The sequence below is a fragment of the Macaca nemestrina genome, chromosome 17 (assembly GCF_043159975.1).
Source record: "Macaca nemestrina isolate mMacNem1 chromosome 17, mMacNem.hap1, whole genome shotgun sequence".
NCBI classification, from domain to species: Eukaryota; Metazoa; Chordata; class Mammalia; order Primates; family Cercopithecidae; genus Macaca; species Macaca nemestrina.
The window spans coordinates 78,170,218-78,190,167 of record NC_092141.1 but is presented as its reverse complement, the minus strand read 5'-3'; the positions used below and the strand labels follow the sequence as shown (position 1 = coordinate 78,190,167).

The following is a 19,950-nucleotide window of genomic DNA, read 5'->3' as shown; positions in this document are numbered from 1 at the left end:
AGAATAATTCCTAAGCTTTTGGCTTGATAACTGGGAATGAGATTGCCATTTCCTGAAAATAGGGGAAGAGTAGGTATGTGGTAAGAAGGAATGCAGGCACAAGTTTTTTCCTTTTTTTTTTTTGTTTTTTTGAGATGGAGTCTTGCTCTGTCACCCAGGCTGGAGTGCAGTGGCGCAATCCTGGCTCACTGCAACCTCCGCCTCCCAAGTTCAAGCGATTCTTCTGCCTCAGTCTCCCAAGTAGCTGGGATTACAGGCGCCTGCCACCATGCCCGGCTAATTGTTGTATTTTTTAGTAAAGACAGTGTTTTACCATGTTGGCCAGGCTGGTCTTGAACTGACCTCAGGTGATCCGCCCACCTTGGCCTCCCAAAGTGCTAGGATTACAGGCGTGAACCACCGCTCCCAGCCCAGGCATGAATTTTGAGTATATTGTTTGAGATGCATCTGGAGCTAAATGAAGACGTTAGGGCTGAAGATGCAGATTTTGAAGTTACTCATAGATAGATGGTGCTATGGCATTGGATGAAATCTTTTAGTTGGGTAAGGAGTATAGATAAGAATTGAGGGGCAAGCCCCCTGGGTGAGCAGTGGAGAAGGAGCCAAAAGGGCTGACCATGAATGAGCAATTATTACTCTACTTTTTCATGAAAGAGTGAAAATGGAAAAACCTAGAAAAATGGTGTTTTAGGAAAGAGGAAGTGGTCAGTTATTTGTCGATTGCTGTGAAGAATAAGATGAGGACAAAAAGGGTAGTTTTGGTAACGTAAAAGATGGTGAGGGATTTGGCAGAGTGTAAGAGTGTTGATCTTGACAGATCAATTTCACGATGCAGTAAGGAGCAAAGTGGATCTATTTAGTTTACAGTGAGAACATGAGTTGAGGAATCTTTATGATTGAAGGTTAGCAAAATATCTGTAGTGGCAGGTGAGGAGAGCAAAGGAAACCAGGATGTTAGTTCACAGTTGTTAAAAGAGTTGAGATGCTGCAAATACACATTTTGCATGAATGTCGAGTGGCCGATGATTAAAATCATTGTGATACCAAAGTCAAGAATCAAGCTGAATATATCATCATGGAGTAAATTGCATTATATTATGCTAAAATAAATCTGAAACTTAAAAAAATCTTCCTAGAATTTAATTATTCATGATTTGGTAGTCAAATTTTAAAAGATTGGCCTTACTGTGTGGGAACAATAATTTGTCAGCATCACTAACTGTAAAGTTGCTCCTGTAGTCCTACATTTATCATCCTAGATGCTCACTTTCAAATGCAGTGAGGAGAAGCCATATGTTTTTGAGTTCTTAATTTTTCTTTTGTTATTATGTCTGGATCAATGAAGATTTATCTGAAAATTAATGTATGTGATTTTGTAGTTTCTCCTTCTTTTGAAATTTTTAAATGATGAAGTTGGCGTTCTGCTTTTAGTTCACCCTCACAAATTGTGGAAGAATCCAAAATAAAACTTTTGTATTGAAAGTGTATGGCCTTAATGGAATTAAATAACTAAAAAAAGAAGTAAGTCTCCCAAATTTGTTTTAATACTTTGAGTACTAGTGTACAGAACCACTATATAAAATTAATATTATATAATCTTATTTCTTTTTATATTATTATCTAAATTAAAAAATACATGTATTGGCCCAAAAGTTACAATGTGCTTCCTAAAGTTATCTAACTAGTACATTCTCTTTAATATTTGCACTAACTGTCAATATTTTTCTGCATCTAAAGTTCTGAATGTCTGTTTTTGAGTTTAAAATAAACCTCAATTGTGTAATATTTTATTCTTGCCATTAAATAAATATATGTTTATGGTTTCATTGGTAGAATTTTAACATAAAGTACATAAATACATTTTTATTCCAAATACATTTGGAATGTTTAACTGTAATTTAAATGAATATTAAATATTAAAATGAAATCTGAATGACATACCTTATTCACACTACTGAATTTGTTATACCTTTTAAGTGTTGCGCTAATAATCTGTATGATCACACTGTCATTGATCATGTACAACCTCAGTAATGCCAGGAAATTACATTGAAGTAGGCATTTGGCTCTTAAACCTTCCAAAGACTAAAGATGAAGTTGAAGGGCAGAATTTGGCTGAAAACTGAGCCTGAGGCTAAATTTTAATTGAGAACTAGTGTAAAGCCAGGAGAGGACTCTCAAACATGGAGATAAGAGAGAAGTCGCGTATATGATCTGGACATGATGTTAGGTTGTAGTCAGAGAGGAAAAGTTGACATAAAAGTTGGATATTGTACAGATACGGAGATAATAAGATCTTAAATATGCACATGCGTCCAGTTAGATTTTGAACTAGTGGAATTATACCATGTGTCTCCTTTGCATCTGTCCTCTTTTACTCAATGTGACATTTGTGAAGTTCAACCATGTTGTTGTGGGTACAGTAGTTGGTTCATTTTCATTGGTTTACACTGTTCTCTTATATTCATATGTTACAACTATTCATCCATTCACCTGTCAGTAGACATTTGGGTTCTTTCCAGGATATGGGTTTTCTAGATAGGGCTCTACTAAGAATGTTCTTATACATGTGTTTTGGTGAAACCTATATTCATACCTCCGTTGGGTTTATACCTGTTGGGGATCTCTTGGATCAAAAGATATACGTATGTTCAGCTTTAATAGATACTGCCAGAATATACGAGAGTTTCATTTGTTCCACATAACTGCCAGACCTATGCTTCTTTAAATTTCCCTGCTTCAGAAAGATTTTATCTTTTTTAATGAATATACTGAAATGTTTGTTTTGTTTTGGCAAATAGATTATAGTGTATTTACTCAGCAGCCACTGGAGGAAGAAATGGATTCAAAATCTTTTGATGAAATGGAACAGAGCTTACTTATTCTTTCTGAAACCAAGGCTTCTCTAGTGAGCACCATGAGCCTTTGGAAACAACAGATGTGTACAATAGCAAAGTTTCATTTCTTTACCTTGAAACGTGAAAGTAAATCAGTGAGATCAGTGTAAGTATAATTATCACCCTTATACCTGATGGATTGTTTTTTAAGGATACAAATTGGTTTTACCATCTTAATTTTTAAAATGTTAACATATGTAAATAATTTATATAGTTTTGAAAGATTACCACTATAATTTCTCAATGTTAGAGAAAAAAATTACAATGAGTTCATCAAATACCCTGTCTTACACTTTTTAAACTAGCATTTATTGTCTCATCTATAAAGTGAGGAAATAACAAATATTCCCTAATTGTATAATTTTTGAATTACTGTCATTGTATCTTTTTCTTTCTTTCACCTGGGAGCACAGATTCAAGTTTCCTTGAATATGTTAATACACTCCCCATTGTATCTTAAATTTTATTTTGTGTTTTTATTTTTTCACTATTTTTTGCATCTATAGTTAGTTTTTATAACTACTTTTTGTAAATAGCAGGAAAAATGAGTTTTACCTCTATTTATCATATGAGGAAACTGAAAAATAAAGAAGGCTACATAGCTAGTAGATCTGGGATCAAAATGACATCTTTTCAAGTTAGCTTTAGCCTTTCTCTAGGGTACTAGGAACTGAATTATTTGGAGATAACGTTAACCACTTTCATATACCACACACCTATCTTAAGTCCAAAATGGCAGTAGTAATAAGGCTTAATAATTAAGAATAAGAATATAGTTTTATGTTTGGAATATGCTAAATTTATATGCTGTTCTTTGACCAAATTCATTGTCAAACAAATGTCAGTCATGTATCTGATTTATTCCTGGGTCGGCATTACTGAAAGAAAAATGTTTATTTAAATCAGCATGTTTCAATGTATTTTATTTTATTTTATTTTTTATACTTTAAGTTCTGGGATATATGTACAGAACTTGCAGGTTTGTTACATAGGTATACACGTGCCATGGTGGTTTGCTGCACTCATCAACCCATCATCTACATTAGGTATTTATCCTAATGCTATCCCTCCCCTAGACCCCACCCCGACAGGCCCCGGTATGTGATGTTCCCCTCCTTGTGTCCATGTGTTCTCATTGTTCAGCTCCCACTTATGAGTGAGAACACGAAGTGTTTGGTTTTCTGTTCCTGTGTTAGTTTTCTGAGAATGATGGTTTCCAGCTTCATCCATGTCCCTGCAAATGACAAGAACTCATCCTTTTTTATGGCTGCATAGTATTCCATGGTGTATATGTGCTACGTTTTCTAAATACCATTCTCATAAAATGCACTCAGAAAAATAATTAAAATACTGGCTGGGCTCAGTGGCTTACACTTGTAATCTCAACACTTTGGGAGGCCAAGGCAGGCAGATCTTGAGGTCAGGAGATCAAGACCATCTTGACCAACATGGTGAAACTCCATCTCTACTAAAAATACAAAAAAAATTAGCTGGGTGTGGTGGTGTACACCTGTAGTCCCAGCTACTCGGGAGGCTAAGGCAGGAGAATTGCCTGAACCCAGGAGGTGGAGGTTGCAGTGAGCCGAGATCGTGCCACTGCGCTCCAGCCTGACAACAGAGTGAGACTCTGTCTCAAAATAAAATAAAATAAAATACTTCAGTCAGCTTTGACTGCCATAACAAAATACCATTTACTGGGTGGCTTAAACAGAATATATTTTTTCACAATTCTGATGGCTACAGGTCTGAGATCAGAGTGCCAGCATGGTGAGGGCTGTCTTCCTGGCTTGTGGAAGGCCACCATCTCACTGTGTGCCCATATGACCTCTTTGTGTACACTGGCATGTACCCTCTGGTGTCTCTTTTTATAAATGTACTAATCCCATCATGGAGACCCCACCCTCATGATGCCAACTTATGCAGATTACCTTTCTGAAGTCCCATTTCCAAACACCATTATATCGGAGTTAGAACTTCAACATACAAATTTGGGGAGGCACAAACATTCAATCCACAGCAAAATGTGTTCCATAGTCAAATACATTTAGAAAATATTACTCTTTTATTCCCTATATTAAAGAGTTATTCATTAGCATAGAAAAACACATGAGATGTTCTGTGGTAAAGAAATTCCTTCAACTTTGTTTAACCTCATGTTCCAAATATTATTTAATTGTGAATATTTTTTAACCTAAATCACTTCTTAACTTATTGTGGAACTGGATCCATGCCATATGCTTTTGAAATCTTGTCAGATATAACAATTTAAGAAATATTTTTTTAAAATTATGGAATATGTGAAAATTATAAATGGCTAAATAAAGTATGATGATCTAAGCTCTCCAACCACTTGTTAGGACACTTACTACATGTAATACAGAGGTATTTTATCAGATAAGTAGCTGCCTTCCAGATAAAAGGGCATTGTAGTATACCTTGCTTTGCCTACTGAGAGCAGCAATGGCAATTAATATGATAAAATTGCGATTAGGATGAGATTTCAAAGATATCAGCCATTCAGAGTTTAATTGTATTTTTATTTGCTTCTCTATATCTAAAATATTTTTGTTCTTATGTGAAAAGTAAATGGGCCCTCTTGCGGTGGCTCACGCCTGAAATCCCAGCACTGTGGAAGGCTGCGGCAGGTGAATCACTTGAGGCCAGGAGTTTAAGACCAGTCTGGCCAACATGGCAAAACCCTGTTTTTAGTAAAGTACAAAAATTAGCTGGGTACAGTGGCACAGGCCAGTCGTCCCACCTATTTGGGAGACCGAGGCATGAGAATCGTTTGAACCTGGGAGGCAGAGGTTGCAGTGAGCTGAGATCTCACCACTGCACTCCAGCCTGGGTGACAGAGCAAGACTCTGTCTCAAAAAAAAAAAAAAAAAAAAAATGGTTAAGATAGAGACAGGACAGGAAGTAATTCCTTCAGGAGTAGAGACAAATATTTGAGACATAACGTCTTGTGCTTTAACAGTTATAACTACGTGTTTACATACTCTTATGAAAATTTAAGGGCGTCACTGATCTAAAATATACTTTTATAACTTTTAATTTTTGTCATATGGTATTGACTTTCTCTCCAGTATTGTCATAAAATCATTTTGGGAAATAGGATTTCTTTTCTTTTTTTTTAGTTTTTTTCCTTTGTTTTTTCAGTTATCTTTTAACTATCTAGAGTTTAAATCTATACCAATGTGGGCTGGGCAAGGTGGCTCACACCTGTAATCCCAGCACTTTGGGAGGCTGAGGCAGGCAAGCTCCTTGTTTGAGCTCAGGAGTTCAAGACCAGCCTCAGCAACATGGCGAAACCCCATCGCTACAAAAAATAACAAAAATTAGTTGTGTATGGTGGTGTGTGCCTGTAGTCCCAGCTATTCAGGAGGCTAAGGGGAGAAGATTGCTTGAGTCCGGGAGGCGGAGGTTACAGTGAGCTGAGATCACGCCCGTTACACTCCAGCCTGGGTGACAGAACCAGACCCTGTCTCAAATAAAAACAAAAAAAGTCCTGATTATCAATGTGAAGGGAGAGTTTTAATTGATTTTCATATTAATGTAATATGTACCATGAGCTGTGTTATTTTTTTCTTTTCAGGTTGCTTCTGCTTTTAATTTTTTTCACAGTTCAGATTTTTATGTTTTTGGTGCATCACTCTTTTAAAAATGCTGTGGTTCCCATCAAACTTGTTCCAGACTTATATTTTCTAAAACCTGGAGAGAAACCTCATAAGTACAAAACAAGTCTGCTTCTTCAAAATTCTACTGGTGAGAGTGTGTGAAGGTCTGTGAATGAGTGTTGGGCATGGAGCGTGGGGTTGAGGGGTGGATAAAGGTCTAGAATTTAGAAATATATTTAAGGTAAAGGCGTGGTCTATCTGCATGAAATCTATAGTTCAATACATCTCTTATTGATGCTGAAGAATATATTACAGTAAATTTTGGTTTACAAATAAATTACAGTTTTGGCCAGGTGTGATGGCTCACACCTGTAATCCCAGCACTTTGGGAGGCCGAGGCAGGTGGATCACCTGAGGTCAGGAGTTTGAGACCAGCCTGGGCAACATGGTGAAACCCCATCTCTACTAAAACTATAAAAATTAGCCAGGCATGGTGACACGCACCTGTAGTCCCAGCTACTCGGGAGGCTGGGCAGGAGAATCGCTTGAACCCGGGAGGCAGAGGTTGCAGTGAGCCAAGATCATACCACTGCATTCCAGTCTGGGCAACAGAGGGAGACTCTGCCTCAAAAAATAAAATAAAATAAGGTAAAAATAAATAAATAGTTTTTTAAAATACTCTAATTTATACTTTGTATAATAGTAAAATTTCTTTTTTTAATAATGTTATTCTTACCAGCATGTTTTATGCTGATAAGTTCATGATGAGCAAAATATACTTCAAAAGTTGAAAAACCCTCTTTACAAAGAGTTATAGTACATAATATTTATAGAAGTATGTGTCTGCATAGAAGTGTTTAATTCTTCAAGGACAGTCTGAAGAATTAGTTAAAACTAAGAAAAATAAGACAAATATAAATCTCTCTAATTGAATACATTAGATTTGTAATGGATATTTTTGGCTTTGCTATTTGTATTCTTACCACATAGTTGTTAAATATGAAAAAAATTTAGACATACAGACTTGAGCAAAGCTCAAAACAAAAAACTGACATAGTGTTCTCATTTTCAAAATGTTAAAAGCTAATACAAACTTGATTCGTATGTGATCAGTTGTTCCTAAAACATCTCCTATTCTGTAACAAACTCTGGGGTTTAACCTTTCTAACACTTCACCTACATTCTAGTATCATTCCTTTTTGATTCACTAACTGATTCAAAAAAAACTTTGCCAAGTATTAAAGTAATAAGCCTGGCTAGGAATGATTATAAATTACTATTAAAATCATCACTGTTAAAATCTGATGCTTGTTATATTACATAACCTTCATTCTTTGGGGAAAAGATCCATTTATTGATGGATAAATGAGTGAGAACATGGAAAATTACTTGGAGCATGGAAAATTAATGGAAAATTACTCGAATGGAAAATGTTAGGTTTTGCAATTTTTTTCTTTCATTAGGAATTCTCATTTTGGTTTTAAAATACATTTGATATTGCTAACATATAATCCTTACACTATGATAATCTTGACATTTTTTATATGTGTCCAGGGAATTGTACATGTATCTCAAATATTTCTTTTTTTAAAAAGAGGACCTTGGCTTCAAACAAAATCTTTTTGCTTTGAGTTAATTCTCATTAAGCTTTAGAAATTCTAGTATTTTAAGTTTCTCTTTATTTTTTATTCTTAGAGTTGCTTGCTTATGCATGCCGTATTTTCCTAAGCCTCATGTGTGTTCCAGAATAAAACCACTTTTTTTTTGAACCACTGGCCTCTCTGTGTATATATATTAGGTAGTATCTTGCCCACCTTGCAGAGCTTTTTGTATCTCTTGTGCTGTGGTTCCTTCACTTATAATGTGTCTCTCTTCTCAGGGTACATAGCTGTTCTTGCAAGTTAGAGATAAGAGATCAGTTAAGGTACTTGATTGGGAGTAAAGTAGTGTCACCATTCTCTGTGACACTGAGATTTGGTGCTGTGTCTGATCCACCCTGCCATACTATTCAGTTACTAGTAATGTTTTGCTTTGTTTGATTTAAATTTCTCTCAAAGTGACATTTGTCCTTCCCTGAATCCTGGTTTTTGTTATGATAGAGGGGAAACTGCATCTATTCGGCAGACATGTTGGTATAGATTTAAATCCTGACAGGATTTAAAATCTTACTCTTGGCTCCAGGTACTTTAGAGAATGTAGATAGGGATGTGATTATTTGTTTGAATATTTTAAGGTAGTTAAGGCAATTGACGTGTCTGCCCAGAGCCTACAAAAAAATCCTCTAGGGAGTGATGTTACCACGCCTATACCTTTCCAAGCTTAGCAGGTTATCTTGTTACCTTAAATTGTCCAATTTTTATTCTTATTATTTAACGAAATTTCATGTATTATAGGTTAACTTTTCAATGTTAATAATAGTTGTAGCAGCAGCAGCAGCGGCAGCAGCTAAAATATGCACAGTTACTATGTGTCAGGTTCTAAACTCTGTGTATATATTCAGTCATTCAATCTTCATGATCACTCTACCTATAAGGCAGATATACTTATTTTACCCACTTTACAAAAGAGGAAACTTAAGGTCCAGAGCATCTAGGTAATTTGCTTGAAGGACGAATAGTTTAATGTTACAACTCAGCTTTAAAACCAGGCTGACTGGCTTCAGAGCCAATGTACTTACTTGTGTATTCGCTAATGAAAATAAAATATTTCTTTAAAACTAGAATTATCTTCCCAATGTTACTAAAAGCCTCGTTTAAACTCATTCTTTATTATTTGCTTATTTTCTAACACCAGACTCAGATATCAGTGATCTTATTAGCTTTTTCACAAGCCAGAACATAATGGTGACCATGATTAATGACAGTGACTATGTATCCGTGGCTCCCCATAGTGCGGCTTTAAATGTGATGCGTTTAGAAAAGGTAAGATGAATCCTGTGAATGAATATCCATTTGGGAGTTATGCAAGATTAAAACATTTCTTCTAAAATTAATTATTTGTTGATTTGACCTTATGAGTTAGAAATTAGATTTTACTTTTGGAAATAACTAGCTGTCTTGATACATTTCATTCCCTCACAGATGACCAATATATAAAGTTACAGAAATTTAGTTTTTTAAAAAAATTATATGCTTGTTTAAAATATTAAAATATCTGTACATTCCAAACCAGATGTCTTTATCTATCATTGAGTATTATTTCTGTGAGTTGTTGAAGCAGTTTTTCAGTATGAGAATTAGCTTTGTTGGTGAGAAAAGCTTGGTACATAGCAATAATATATCCACTTATGTACAGTATGTAATAAGTGTCTTTTATTTTAATTGTAGGACTGTGTTTTTGCAGCTGTTTTCAACAGTACTATGGTTTATTCTTTACCTATATTAGTGAATATCATTAGTAACTACTATCTTTATCATTTAAATGTGACTGAAACCATCCAGATCTGGAGTACCCCATTCTTTCAAGTAAGCCAATGTATATACAGATAAATTTCTATATGCATGTCATATATGTAATAACTGTTAAAAAAACAAGCAAAAGTAACTAAATATGTAGAAGTTTATCTTGTGAGACCTCTTAGTCTTCTTAAAACTCAAGTGAGAAGTTAAGGTTTAGGATTCCCCAGTATGTGTGTGTGTCAGGGTACAGGAGATTCTGTTTTGGTATTGATATTTGTATAAGGAATAAGTGTGTTCTGTATTGATCATAGAATATAATATAATTTTTAAATGAATGTTTTTTACCCAAAATCCAGATATTGGGGTATTGAAAAAAACTCGAGAAGTCACCCAGACAACCATTTTTCCTCTAGATAGAACTGTTGGATTGTGCATATCATAATCAACTTAAGATTACAGAAAAGTATTCAACATTTTTTCTCTTAATCCTTTTGATTTTCATATGCAAAAAATAAATGGACAAATATCTGGAATAATATTTTCTATTTTCTCTTGTCATACTTTTAAAAACAGCTTCATTGAAATATAATACCCAATCAACCTGACCATTATTTAAAGTATTTAAAGTATACACTTCAGTGTTTTTTATTATGCTGGTAGAGTTGTGCAGTCCTTACTACAGTCAGTTTTAGATATACCATCACCCCGCCCCCCAAAAAATAACCCTTATACTCATTAGTAATCACTCATTTCCTCTCATACCCACTCCCAACCCTAGGCAACCACTAATGTACTTTCTGTGTCTATGGATTTCCTTATTTTAGACATTTTATATAAATGGGGAATCATACAGTATGTAGTCTTTTTTGTCTGCTTTCTTAACATACTGCTTTGAAGATTCATCCATGTTGTAACACATATCAGTGCTTCATTTATTTTTACTACTAAATCATTGTGAGGAATGTATGGAATGTTTATGTGAAATACCACATTCTGTTTATCCATTCATCAGTTGATGGCATTTGGGTTAGTTCCACCTTTTGGCTATTATGAGTAATGCTATGAATATTTTAGTACGAGATTTTGTATGAGCATATGTTTTTATTTCTCTTGAATGTATAGCTAGGAGTGGAATTGCTAGATCATCTAGTAACTCTATGTTTAACACTTGAAGAACTGCCAAACTGCCTTCCAAAATGGTTGCATCATTTTCCATTTCCAGCAACAGTGTCTGTGGAGAAGTATCTCTTATTATGAAATATTTCAAACCTACAGAAAATGAACCACCTACTATCCAAATATTTCAGATGCTAATATTGCATAATATTTGTTTTTAATAAAACTTTAAAGATACAGGTGAAAACTCATGTTACCCTTCTCCAATCTTGTTTCCTTCTCTCCCATAGAAGTAACCACAATTCACAGTTTCACAATTTGTAATTCCCATACATGTTTTTATGATGTTACTACATATGTCTGTATCCATAACTATTACACAAGATTTTACAACTTATAATTTTCATCAGACACTGACATATAATCATATTATATTTTGAAAGAAATAAATGGGAGTTTTTAAAGCTAACTATTCATATGTATAGTCATATTAATATTTCAAATTTGTTTCTTCCTTCATTAGATTCTGTATGATTGGATCCAACTAGTCTCATTCATTTCTACTTCTTGCACTACTAGTCTACATATTTGTGGGTTCTTTCTTGGCCTCCACTGTCATATTACCAGAATTTCAGACAAATTCTGCAGTGTCATATGACCTAAACTATGGAATTGACTTTATTGCTAAATAGGAAAACTCAGAAGGCTAGGTTTCAACAAGACAGTGATGTACTCTGTCTCTGTGTCATCCCATGGAGGGTTGTGCCAGTGCCAGGGTATCTGCTAGGCACTGTGGATTTTATTCCAGTGCAGAGTACCTTCTCTGTCCCATGGGTACATATTCTTATAGAACAAGGGGAGGAAACTGACCTTGGTGAGGGTGGATGATAATATAGTATCCTTGGACCTGGGTATTCTGCATTTGAAGTGTTAGCTGTTTATTGATTGTCTGGGAAAGTTAGCTGACTGCACCTGGATCCCTGGGGAAGCTAACGACATTGGGGCCTGTGGGAGTTAAGTCCTCTTCTGCTTGGGAGAAGTTCTGGTTCCATAGGAAGCTGAGCTTGGATATAGATTTTGCCAATTGAAAAGACAATAAAGAGCCACAAATATCATTCTTAGATATTTATTATTATTGCTTAGGACCACTATGGTGGCCATACTAATTGCTTTTCAAATACATCATTCATTTTTATTAAATTGCGAAGTTTAGTTTATATGCCAGATTATTCTGTGTTCTGGACAGGAAAATGAAAGTAAAATGATTTGCTCAGGATCAGATAGTTATTAATAAGTGGCAGAGTTTGTAACATTGTCCACCACCATCTGTTAATATGTCTGCCACTCATTCTTTCATGTAGACTATGCCTGGGTTAGATATGCTAATATGTTCTTTCTGAGATTTTGATTTTTTTTTTAGGATATAAGAAATATCCTAAGATATATCTTAAGACATAAAATGATTCTCAGTTTCATTTGTTATTCTGTGGTTGTCTTTCAGGAAATTACCGACATAGTTTTTAAAATTGAGCTGTATTTTCAAGCAGCTTTGCTTGGAATCATTGTTACTGCAATGCCACCTTACTTTGCCATGGAAAATGCAGAGAATCATAAGGTAATGACTCAGTTAAAAATATATAATTTGCTAATAAGTGTTGTATAAAAATAACCTATTTGCATGATTGCAAGGCTTACTATAATTGTTATTTTAGAAATAAGTAAATGAAATATAAATACATTTATTATAGTTTCTTATTGTAATAGTAGTGATAATTAATATTTATTACTTGAGACTTGCTACATGCCTTAAAAATTATGTTCTCTAATTCTCACGACATTGTGAGGTAAGTTTTTTGTTACCGATTTCTTATAGATCAGGAAATCAAAGATGGGATTGTTCATATGACTTGCTCAGGTTGACTCAACTTGTTTAAATTGTGGACTTGGGAACTGACTATGATCTTTATGTCCTTAACTGGCACACTAACATGCCTGTCCCTTTTATCCTTTAACAGGGGTATTAAGTAGTCAAGGTGCTAAATTCTTATTAACGGGGAAAAAAAAAGGTGAAAGTGATTGTCATCATTAGGGCCTTGGAGAAATTGCTAAGTATACAGAGGTTCTTTGGTATTCTTTCACTTTCTTTTTGCGCCTTTCCCTTTTGTTTTCCTTCAGGCATATAGTGATCTTGTACAGTCTTTGGCTGTTCAAAGTCTCCCACTCTTTCACTCTGCTGAGATTGTATCTTACTCCTCTAATAAAACTTCTGATCTTTTTCACAGATTATCTTAATTAAGTAAAAACAAATTTGTCTAAATTAACTTACAGACTGTGATGAATAATGAACTCATTATTTTAATAAATTCTAGAAAGATAAATTCTAGGCCAGGCATGGTGGCCCATGCCTGTAATCCCAGCACTTTGGGAGGCCGAGGTGGGTGGATCACCTGAGGTTGGGAATTTGAGACCAGCATGACCAACATGGAGAAACCCCATCTCTACTAAAACTACAAAAAATATTAGCCAGGTGTGGTGGCGCATGCCTGTAATACCAGCTACTCAGGAGGCTGAGGCAGGAGAATCACTTGAATCTGAGTGAGCCGAGATCGTGCCATTGCACTCCAGCCTGGGCAACAAGAGCAAAATCTCTATCTCATAAATAAATAAATAAATGAATAAATAAATAAAATAAATTCTAATAGAAATTTTGTTATTTGTTTAGTATAAAAGTAACACATATCTCTATTTTTAAAATAATATTCAATTTTTGTCATAAATATACTCATTGTAGTAATATATAAATTATAGAAAAGCATAAGGAATATAGACATCCATAACCCACTGCACGATAATAAAATTTACTGGACATTTGCATTTTTCTTTCTTGTTTCAACTGAAACATTTTTAATTAAACTTTTTATTTTGAGATAGTTGTATACTCATGTTTATTTGTTAGAAATGACAGAGCCAGTGTACTCTTTACACATTATCCCAATGATAACATCTTGTAAAATTATAGAAAAATATAACAGGATATTGGCATTGATACAGTCAAGATACAGAACATTTCTGTCACCAAAAATATTCCCATTTTTTGCCCTTTCCTAACCTCTCCGACCTGTGGCAACCACTACTCTGTTCTCTTATTTCTAGAATTTTGATAGTTCAAAAATGTAAAATGGCATCACAATAAGTTTTCTTTTGGGATTAGCTTTTATCAACTAGCATTTTTTTTGAAATTCATCCAATTCGTATGTATCTATAAGCCATTCCTTTTTATTGCTGAGTAATATTCCATGGTATGGATACATCACACTTTCTCTAACCGTTTGCCTGCTGAAAAACATTTGGATTGTTTTCCATTTTTGGCTGTTGTGAAAAAGTTGCTGTGAATATTTGCATACAGGTTTTGTGTAAACATAAGTTTTCATTTCTCTGGGATAAATGCCCAAGAGTGTAATTGCTGAATCATACGTGTTTAGTTTTATAAGAAATTGCCAAATTATTTTCCAGGATGAATATTCCATTTTATATTATCCCTCCCAGCAATGTGTGAATGACAGAAGTTTGAATTATCCAAAATAATTGCATTTGCCTTGGCTTATGTTTTTATTCTTGTATTAGAATTTACATGTGTCTCATGTTCTCATAATTCATTGAACAGAAAACTTGCCAATTTTGTTCATTTCTCCTCTTCTTAACTAATCTTTATATTTCATGCTTCCTTTATCTCACTCTGTGGACAGCTCTTTCATATAATACCTTTAGTTATTAGGAGTAGATATATTTACAGATGACAAAAATCAACTAAATAAAGTTGTTAGGTATTTGGATTTGTGAAATATTTTAGAAATTTCAAATTAAATGAGAACATGAGATAGGAAAACTATGATCATTTAAGTTTATGATTAACAAACCTGTGACGTAAGTAACACCTTGGATTTATATACTATGCCAGTGTACATAAAAGGCTTTGAACATTTCAGAAGCTTTCACTTAAGCTGAAAGCCTTATGTAAATCCAAAGGATACTTGGCAATTTATTAGTGTTTTTATTTATGAAAGGTTCATTTTTAAAAATGAGAATTCTTTTTCTGTGTAAACATTATCTTCCCATCTGTTTCCACAGTATTTCAAAAGCTGTAATGTTTTGGCTATTTATTGTTTGTATGGCTGTTAACCCCAACTGCCGTGACACTTTTTGTTTTATTTTAATCTCAGTTTCTTAGCACTACTGTATTCTGATTCTTAAAAATTTTGTTGAAATTATTACTACTTAGAAATAGTGAGCCAAATTAAAGGCTAAATGGAATTTTTATTTAGTGTGAGGGGGACTTTTATTACCTATAGCCTGGAATGTGACCTTTTTGGTTTTGCTGATGTAGTATTAAGAGATCTGCGATAATTTACTAATTTATTTGTGTGTTTCTAAAGTGTCTAAAGTTATAATTTTTTTCTTTTTTTTTAGATCAAAGCTTATACTCAACTTAAACTTTCAGGTCTTTTGCCATCTGCATATTGGATTGGACAAGCTGTTGTTGATATCCCCTTATTTTTTATCATTCTTATTTTGATGCTAGGAAGCTTATTGGCATTTCATTATGGATTGTATTTTTATACTGTAAAGTTCCTTGCTGTGGTAAGTTAGTGTTGTACTCATGCTATTTATAGATACAATGTTATTTAAAAACTATTTATAAACATAACAATTGACTTATTGAATAATTTGGTTATTTTTTAAAGAAAATTGAGCAAGTATCTATTGTATTTAATACATGTAATCATTTTATATGATAATAAGTGACTTTTAAAACAATAATTTACCACCATTTTAAAATAATTTCTTGAAACTAAAATGATCTTTCATGTAGACCACCTACTTGGGTGTAATCAGGAACGCTTTAATATATTCCTTCCTTAAAATGCCTTTCTTGATTTTACTTATGCCTGAAAATAATTTCACAAAGGATAAGCTCTTTTATTTCATAGTTTAAAACATAGCTTAATATTTCTATATCTCAATAATGGGCAAGCTGTGAGCCAGATGAAGAACACAATCCCGTTTATAATAGCCACAAAAAAATTAAAATACCTAGGAATACATCTAACAAAGGAGATGAAAGATCTCTACAGGGAGAACTATAAACCATTGCTGAAGGAATTCAGAGATGATTAGAAGACTCAATATGTTAAACTGGCCATACTGCCCAAAGCAATCTACAGATTCGACACTGTTCCTATCAATCTACCAACATTATTCATCACAGAATTTAAAATAGCTATTCTAAAATTCATATGGAACCCCAGAAGAACCCAAATGGCTGAAGGAATCCTACGTAAGCTGAGCGCAGTGGCTCACACCTGTAATCCCAGCACTTTGGGAGGCCGAGGCGGGTGGATCACAAGGTCAAGAAATCAAGACCATCCTGGCTGACATGGCGAAACCCCATCTGTACTAAAAATACAATAAATTAGCTGGGCGTGGTGGCATGTGCCTGTAGTCCCAGCTACTCAGGAGACTGAGGCAGGAGAATCGCTTGAACCCAGGAAGTGGAGGTTGCAGTGAGCTGAGATCATGCCACTGCACTCCAGCCTGGGCAACAGAGAGAGACTCCATTTCAAAAGAAAAAGAAAAAAAAAAAAGAATCCTACCTAAAAAGAACAAAGCCAGAGGCATTTCATTTCCTGACTTCAAACTATACTATAAGGTTCCAGTGACCAAAACAGCATGATACTGGTACAAAAACAGACATGTAGACCAATGAAACAGAATAGAGGACCCAGAAGTAAAGCCACACATCTATAGCCATCTGATCTTCAACAAAGTTGACAAAAATAAGCAATTGGAAAGGACTCTGTGTTCAATAAATGGTCCTGGGATAGCTGGCTAGCCAAATGCCGAAGAATGAAATTGGGCCTCCACCTTTTACCATATATAAAAAGTAATTCAAGATGGATTAAAGATTTAAGGGTAAGACATCAAACTTTAAGAATTCTACAAGAAAACCTAGGAAATACCATTCTAGACATTGGGAAAGAATTTATGACTAAATAAGTCTTCAAAAGCAATTGCAACAGAAATAAAAATTGACAAGTGGCACCTAATTAAACTAAAAAGCTTCTGCACAGCAAAAGAAACTATAACCAGAGTAAATGGACAACATACAGAATGGGAGAAGATACAAACTATGCATCCAACAAAGGCCTAGTATCCATAACCTATAAGGCACTTGAACAATTCAACAGTCAAAAAACAACGAACTCCATTAAAAAGTGGGCAAAAGATACGAACAGACACTTCTCAAAAGAAGACATGCAAGTGGACAACAAATGTATGAAAAAATGCTCTACATCACTAATCATCAGAGAAATGCAAATCAAAACCACAGTGAGATACATCTCACATCAGTTAGAATGACTATGATTAAAAAGTAAAAAACCAACAGATGCTGGCAAGGCTGCAGAGAAAATGAAATGCTTATATACTTTTGGTGGGAATGTAAACTTCAGCAACCATGGAAAGCAGTTTGGAAAGTTCTCAAAAAACTTAAAACAAAACTACCTTACAACTCAGAAACCCTATCACTGGGTATATATCCAAAAGAAAATAAATCATTCTACCAAAAAGACTCATGAGCTGGTATGTTCATTGCAGCACTTTTCACAATAGCAAAGACATGGAATCAACCTAGGAGCCCATCAACCAGTGATTGAATAAAGAAAGTGTGGTACATGCACACCACGGAATACTGTGCAGCCATAAAAAAGAATGAAATTATGTCTGTTGCGGCAGCACAGATGCAGTTGGAGGCCATTATTCTAAGTGAATTAACAAAGGAACAGAAAACCAACTATTGCATGTTCCCACTTATAAGTGGGAGCTCAATTGGGTAAACATGGACATAAAAATGGCAACAATAGACACTGGGCTCTGTTAGATGGGGGCAGGAGGAAGGGGAGCAAGGGTTGAAAAACTAACTGTTGTGTACTATGTCCAGTACTTAGGTGACAGAACCAATCATACCCCAAACCTCAGCATCAGGCAGTATACCTGTGTAACAAACCTGCACGTGTATCTCCTGAATGTAAAGTAAAACTGGAAATTATTTAAAATAAAATAAAATATAGCTTAAAATATCAAAGAAGAGACTGATTCACATGTAAATGATGGACAGTAGGCCCTTTCATTGAATACTTTATTAGGAAAAAGGGAAAACAGAGTTAGGTGAGGTTGATGACTAAACCTCATCATCAAGGTTAGTTTCAGGTGAGGCTGAAACTAAACTTACCGATTTTGTCAGAGATCGTAATGACCTTATATGTTAGTTTCTGCCATATAAAATAATGTTTTTCTTAAACTTTAAAAAATAAAGTGCTGTATATTAAAATAGTAGCTAATATTTGAGAGAGAGTAAGTTGTAGCTAGCTATACTTGCTTTTTGTAATAATGAGAGATAGTATTTTACTTGGTATAAAAAACTACAAATAGTGTTCAGTTTAAATGATTTATTTAGGATTGTATTAATAATTATTTCTTAATATTTTAATATGACTAGTATTTCATGTCGTGTGTATTGCAAGCTATTCATATTTTTATAGAAACATATTTCTGATTTACAGGTTTTTTGCCTTATTGGTTATGTTCCATCACTTATTCTGTTCACTTATATTGCTTCTTTCACCTTTAAGAAAATTTTAAATACCAAAGAATTTTGGTCATTTGTCTATTCTGTGGTAAGTCACATTTTACATTATTTCAACTTTCCATAGCAGTTTAATTAAAAGTCACGAATTCTTCCTGATTATACTAAAAATGTTACATGTCTTTTGTAAGTGCAGAATTTAGGTAGATAATTGGGAGCTTCTTTTTGTGTGTACATTTGTCTTCTGAATCATCCTTTCCACCTAGGAACAATATGGAAGACATTTAGCAACTAGTGTATCAAGGACACTAGCTACAAACAAGTGATACTCTTGTTGCTTGCTGGCTAAATATCGTCTCTAGTTTCATGTTTTATTAGAGGATTGAAAAAATAGTTTAATGCTTAGACACCAATTTGTAAGTCAGTTTGTATGAAGTTTGTAAGCACTTCGTCACTTGTTTATTTTTTTCTTTAGACAGCGTTGGCTTGTGTTGCAATCACTGAAATAACTTTCTTTATGGGATACACAATTGCAACTATTCTTCATTATGCCTTTTGTATCATCATTCCAATCTATCCACTTCTAGGTTGCCTGATTTCTTTCATAAAGGTAATTCTGCTAAATATTTTAATATGTTAAAAAACATAAATAAATATGGTCTGAATTGGGGATGTTAGTTCTTGTACAGAAAATAGTAAAATGCATCAGGCTAATGGCTACTGCTTGATTTAGATATTATTAATGCAACATAAATTATTGTAAGCTCTTGTTAAACTGTAAATTCTCAAAGGAAAAGGGCTATGTTCATTACAGGTTCTCTGATGCTCAAAATGATGTATATAATTAGAAGTGTGACATGATTTCAGTCAGTATTTGTTTTTAGGAGTTTATCGGTGATTAAATAATGTATTTTACTATAAAGGGATGAGAAAGAATAAAGTGTAAGAGATTTTCTACAAGAAAAAATGGAGACAAAAGCCAGATTCATTTTATTAAGGCTGGATAATTGGAAAAACTTTCCATGTGATTAGAAAAATATTGTTATAAATTCTTGATTTAGAATTGCTAATTAATTCTACTTACTAATCTTACTACCCCTGCTTCCCTTTTTAGGTCTCAGTTCAATGTGTTTAATTTATATTGATCTTCAGAAATATTTTGGGACAGGGAAGATTTTAAGTAAAAAATATAACTTACTAATATGAATAGCTAACTTATTTATAGAAAGTACACGTTTGCTAAACAAAATACATTTTTTCATCTTAATTCAAATATTTCT

At 34.1% G+C, this 19,950-nt stretch overlaps 1 protein-coding gene across 6 annotated transcripts in view; it reads left to right on the top strand.

The window, feature by feature from the left end:
- Positions 1-19,950, top strand: part of LOC105469057 (ATP binding cassette subfamily A member 5) — a 78,128-nt gene that overhangs the window by 44,798 nt on the left and 13,380 nt on the right. For all 6 annotated transcript variants that reach the window (XM_011719624.2, XM_071083509.1, XM_011719625.3 and 3 more), the window contains 8 exons: positions 2,802-3,003; positions 6,493-6,662; positions 9,308-9,435; positions 9,841-9,978; positions 12,530-12,643; positions 15,496-15,666; positions 18,648-18,761; positions 19,146-19,280. In XM_011719624.2, the coding sequence (XP_011717926.2) occupies positions 2,802-3,003; positions 6,493-6,662; positions 9,308-9,435; positions 9,841-9,978; positions 12,530-12,643; positions 15,496-15,666; positions 18,648-18,761; positions 19,146-19,280 (1,172 nt within the window). The remainder of the gene's footprint in view (positions 1-2,801; positions 3,004-6,492; positions 6,663-9,307; positions 9,436-9,840; positions 9,979-12,529; positions 12,644-15,495; positions 15,667-18,647; positions 18,762-19,145; positions 19,281-19,950) is intronic.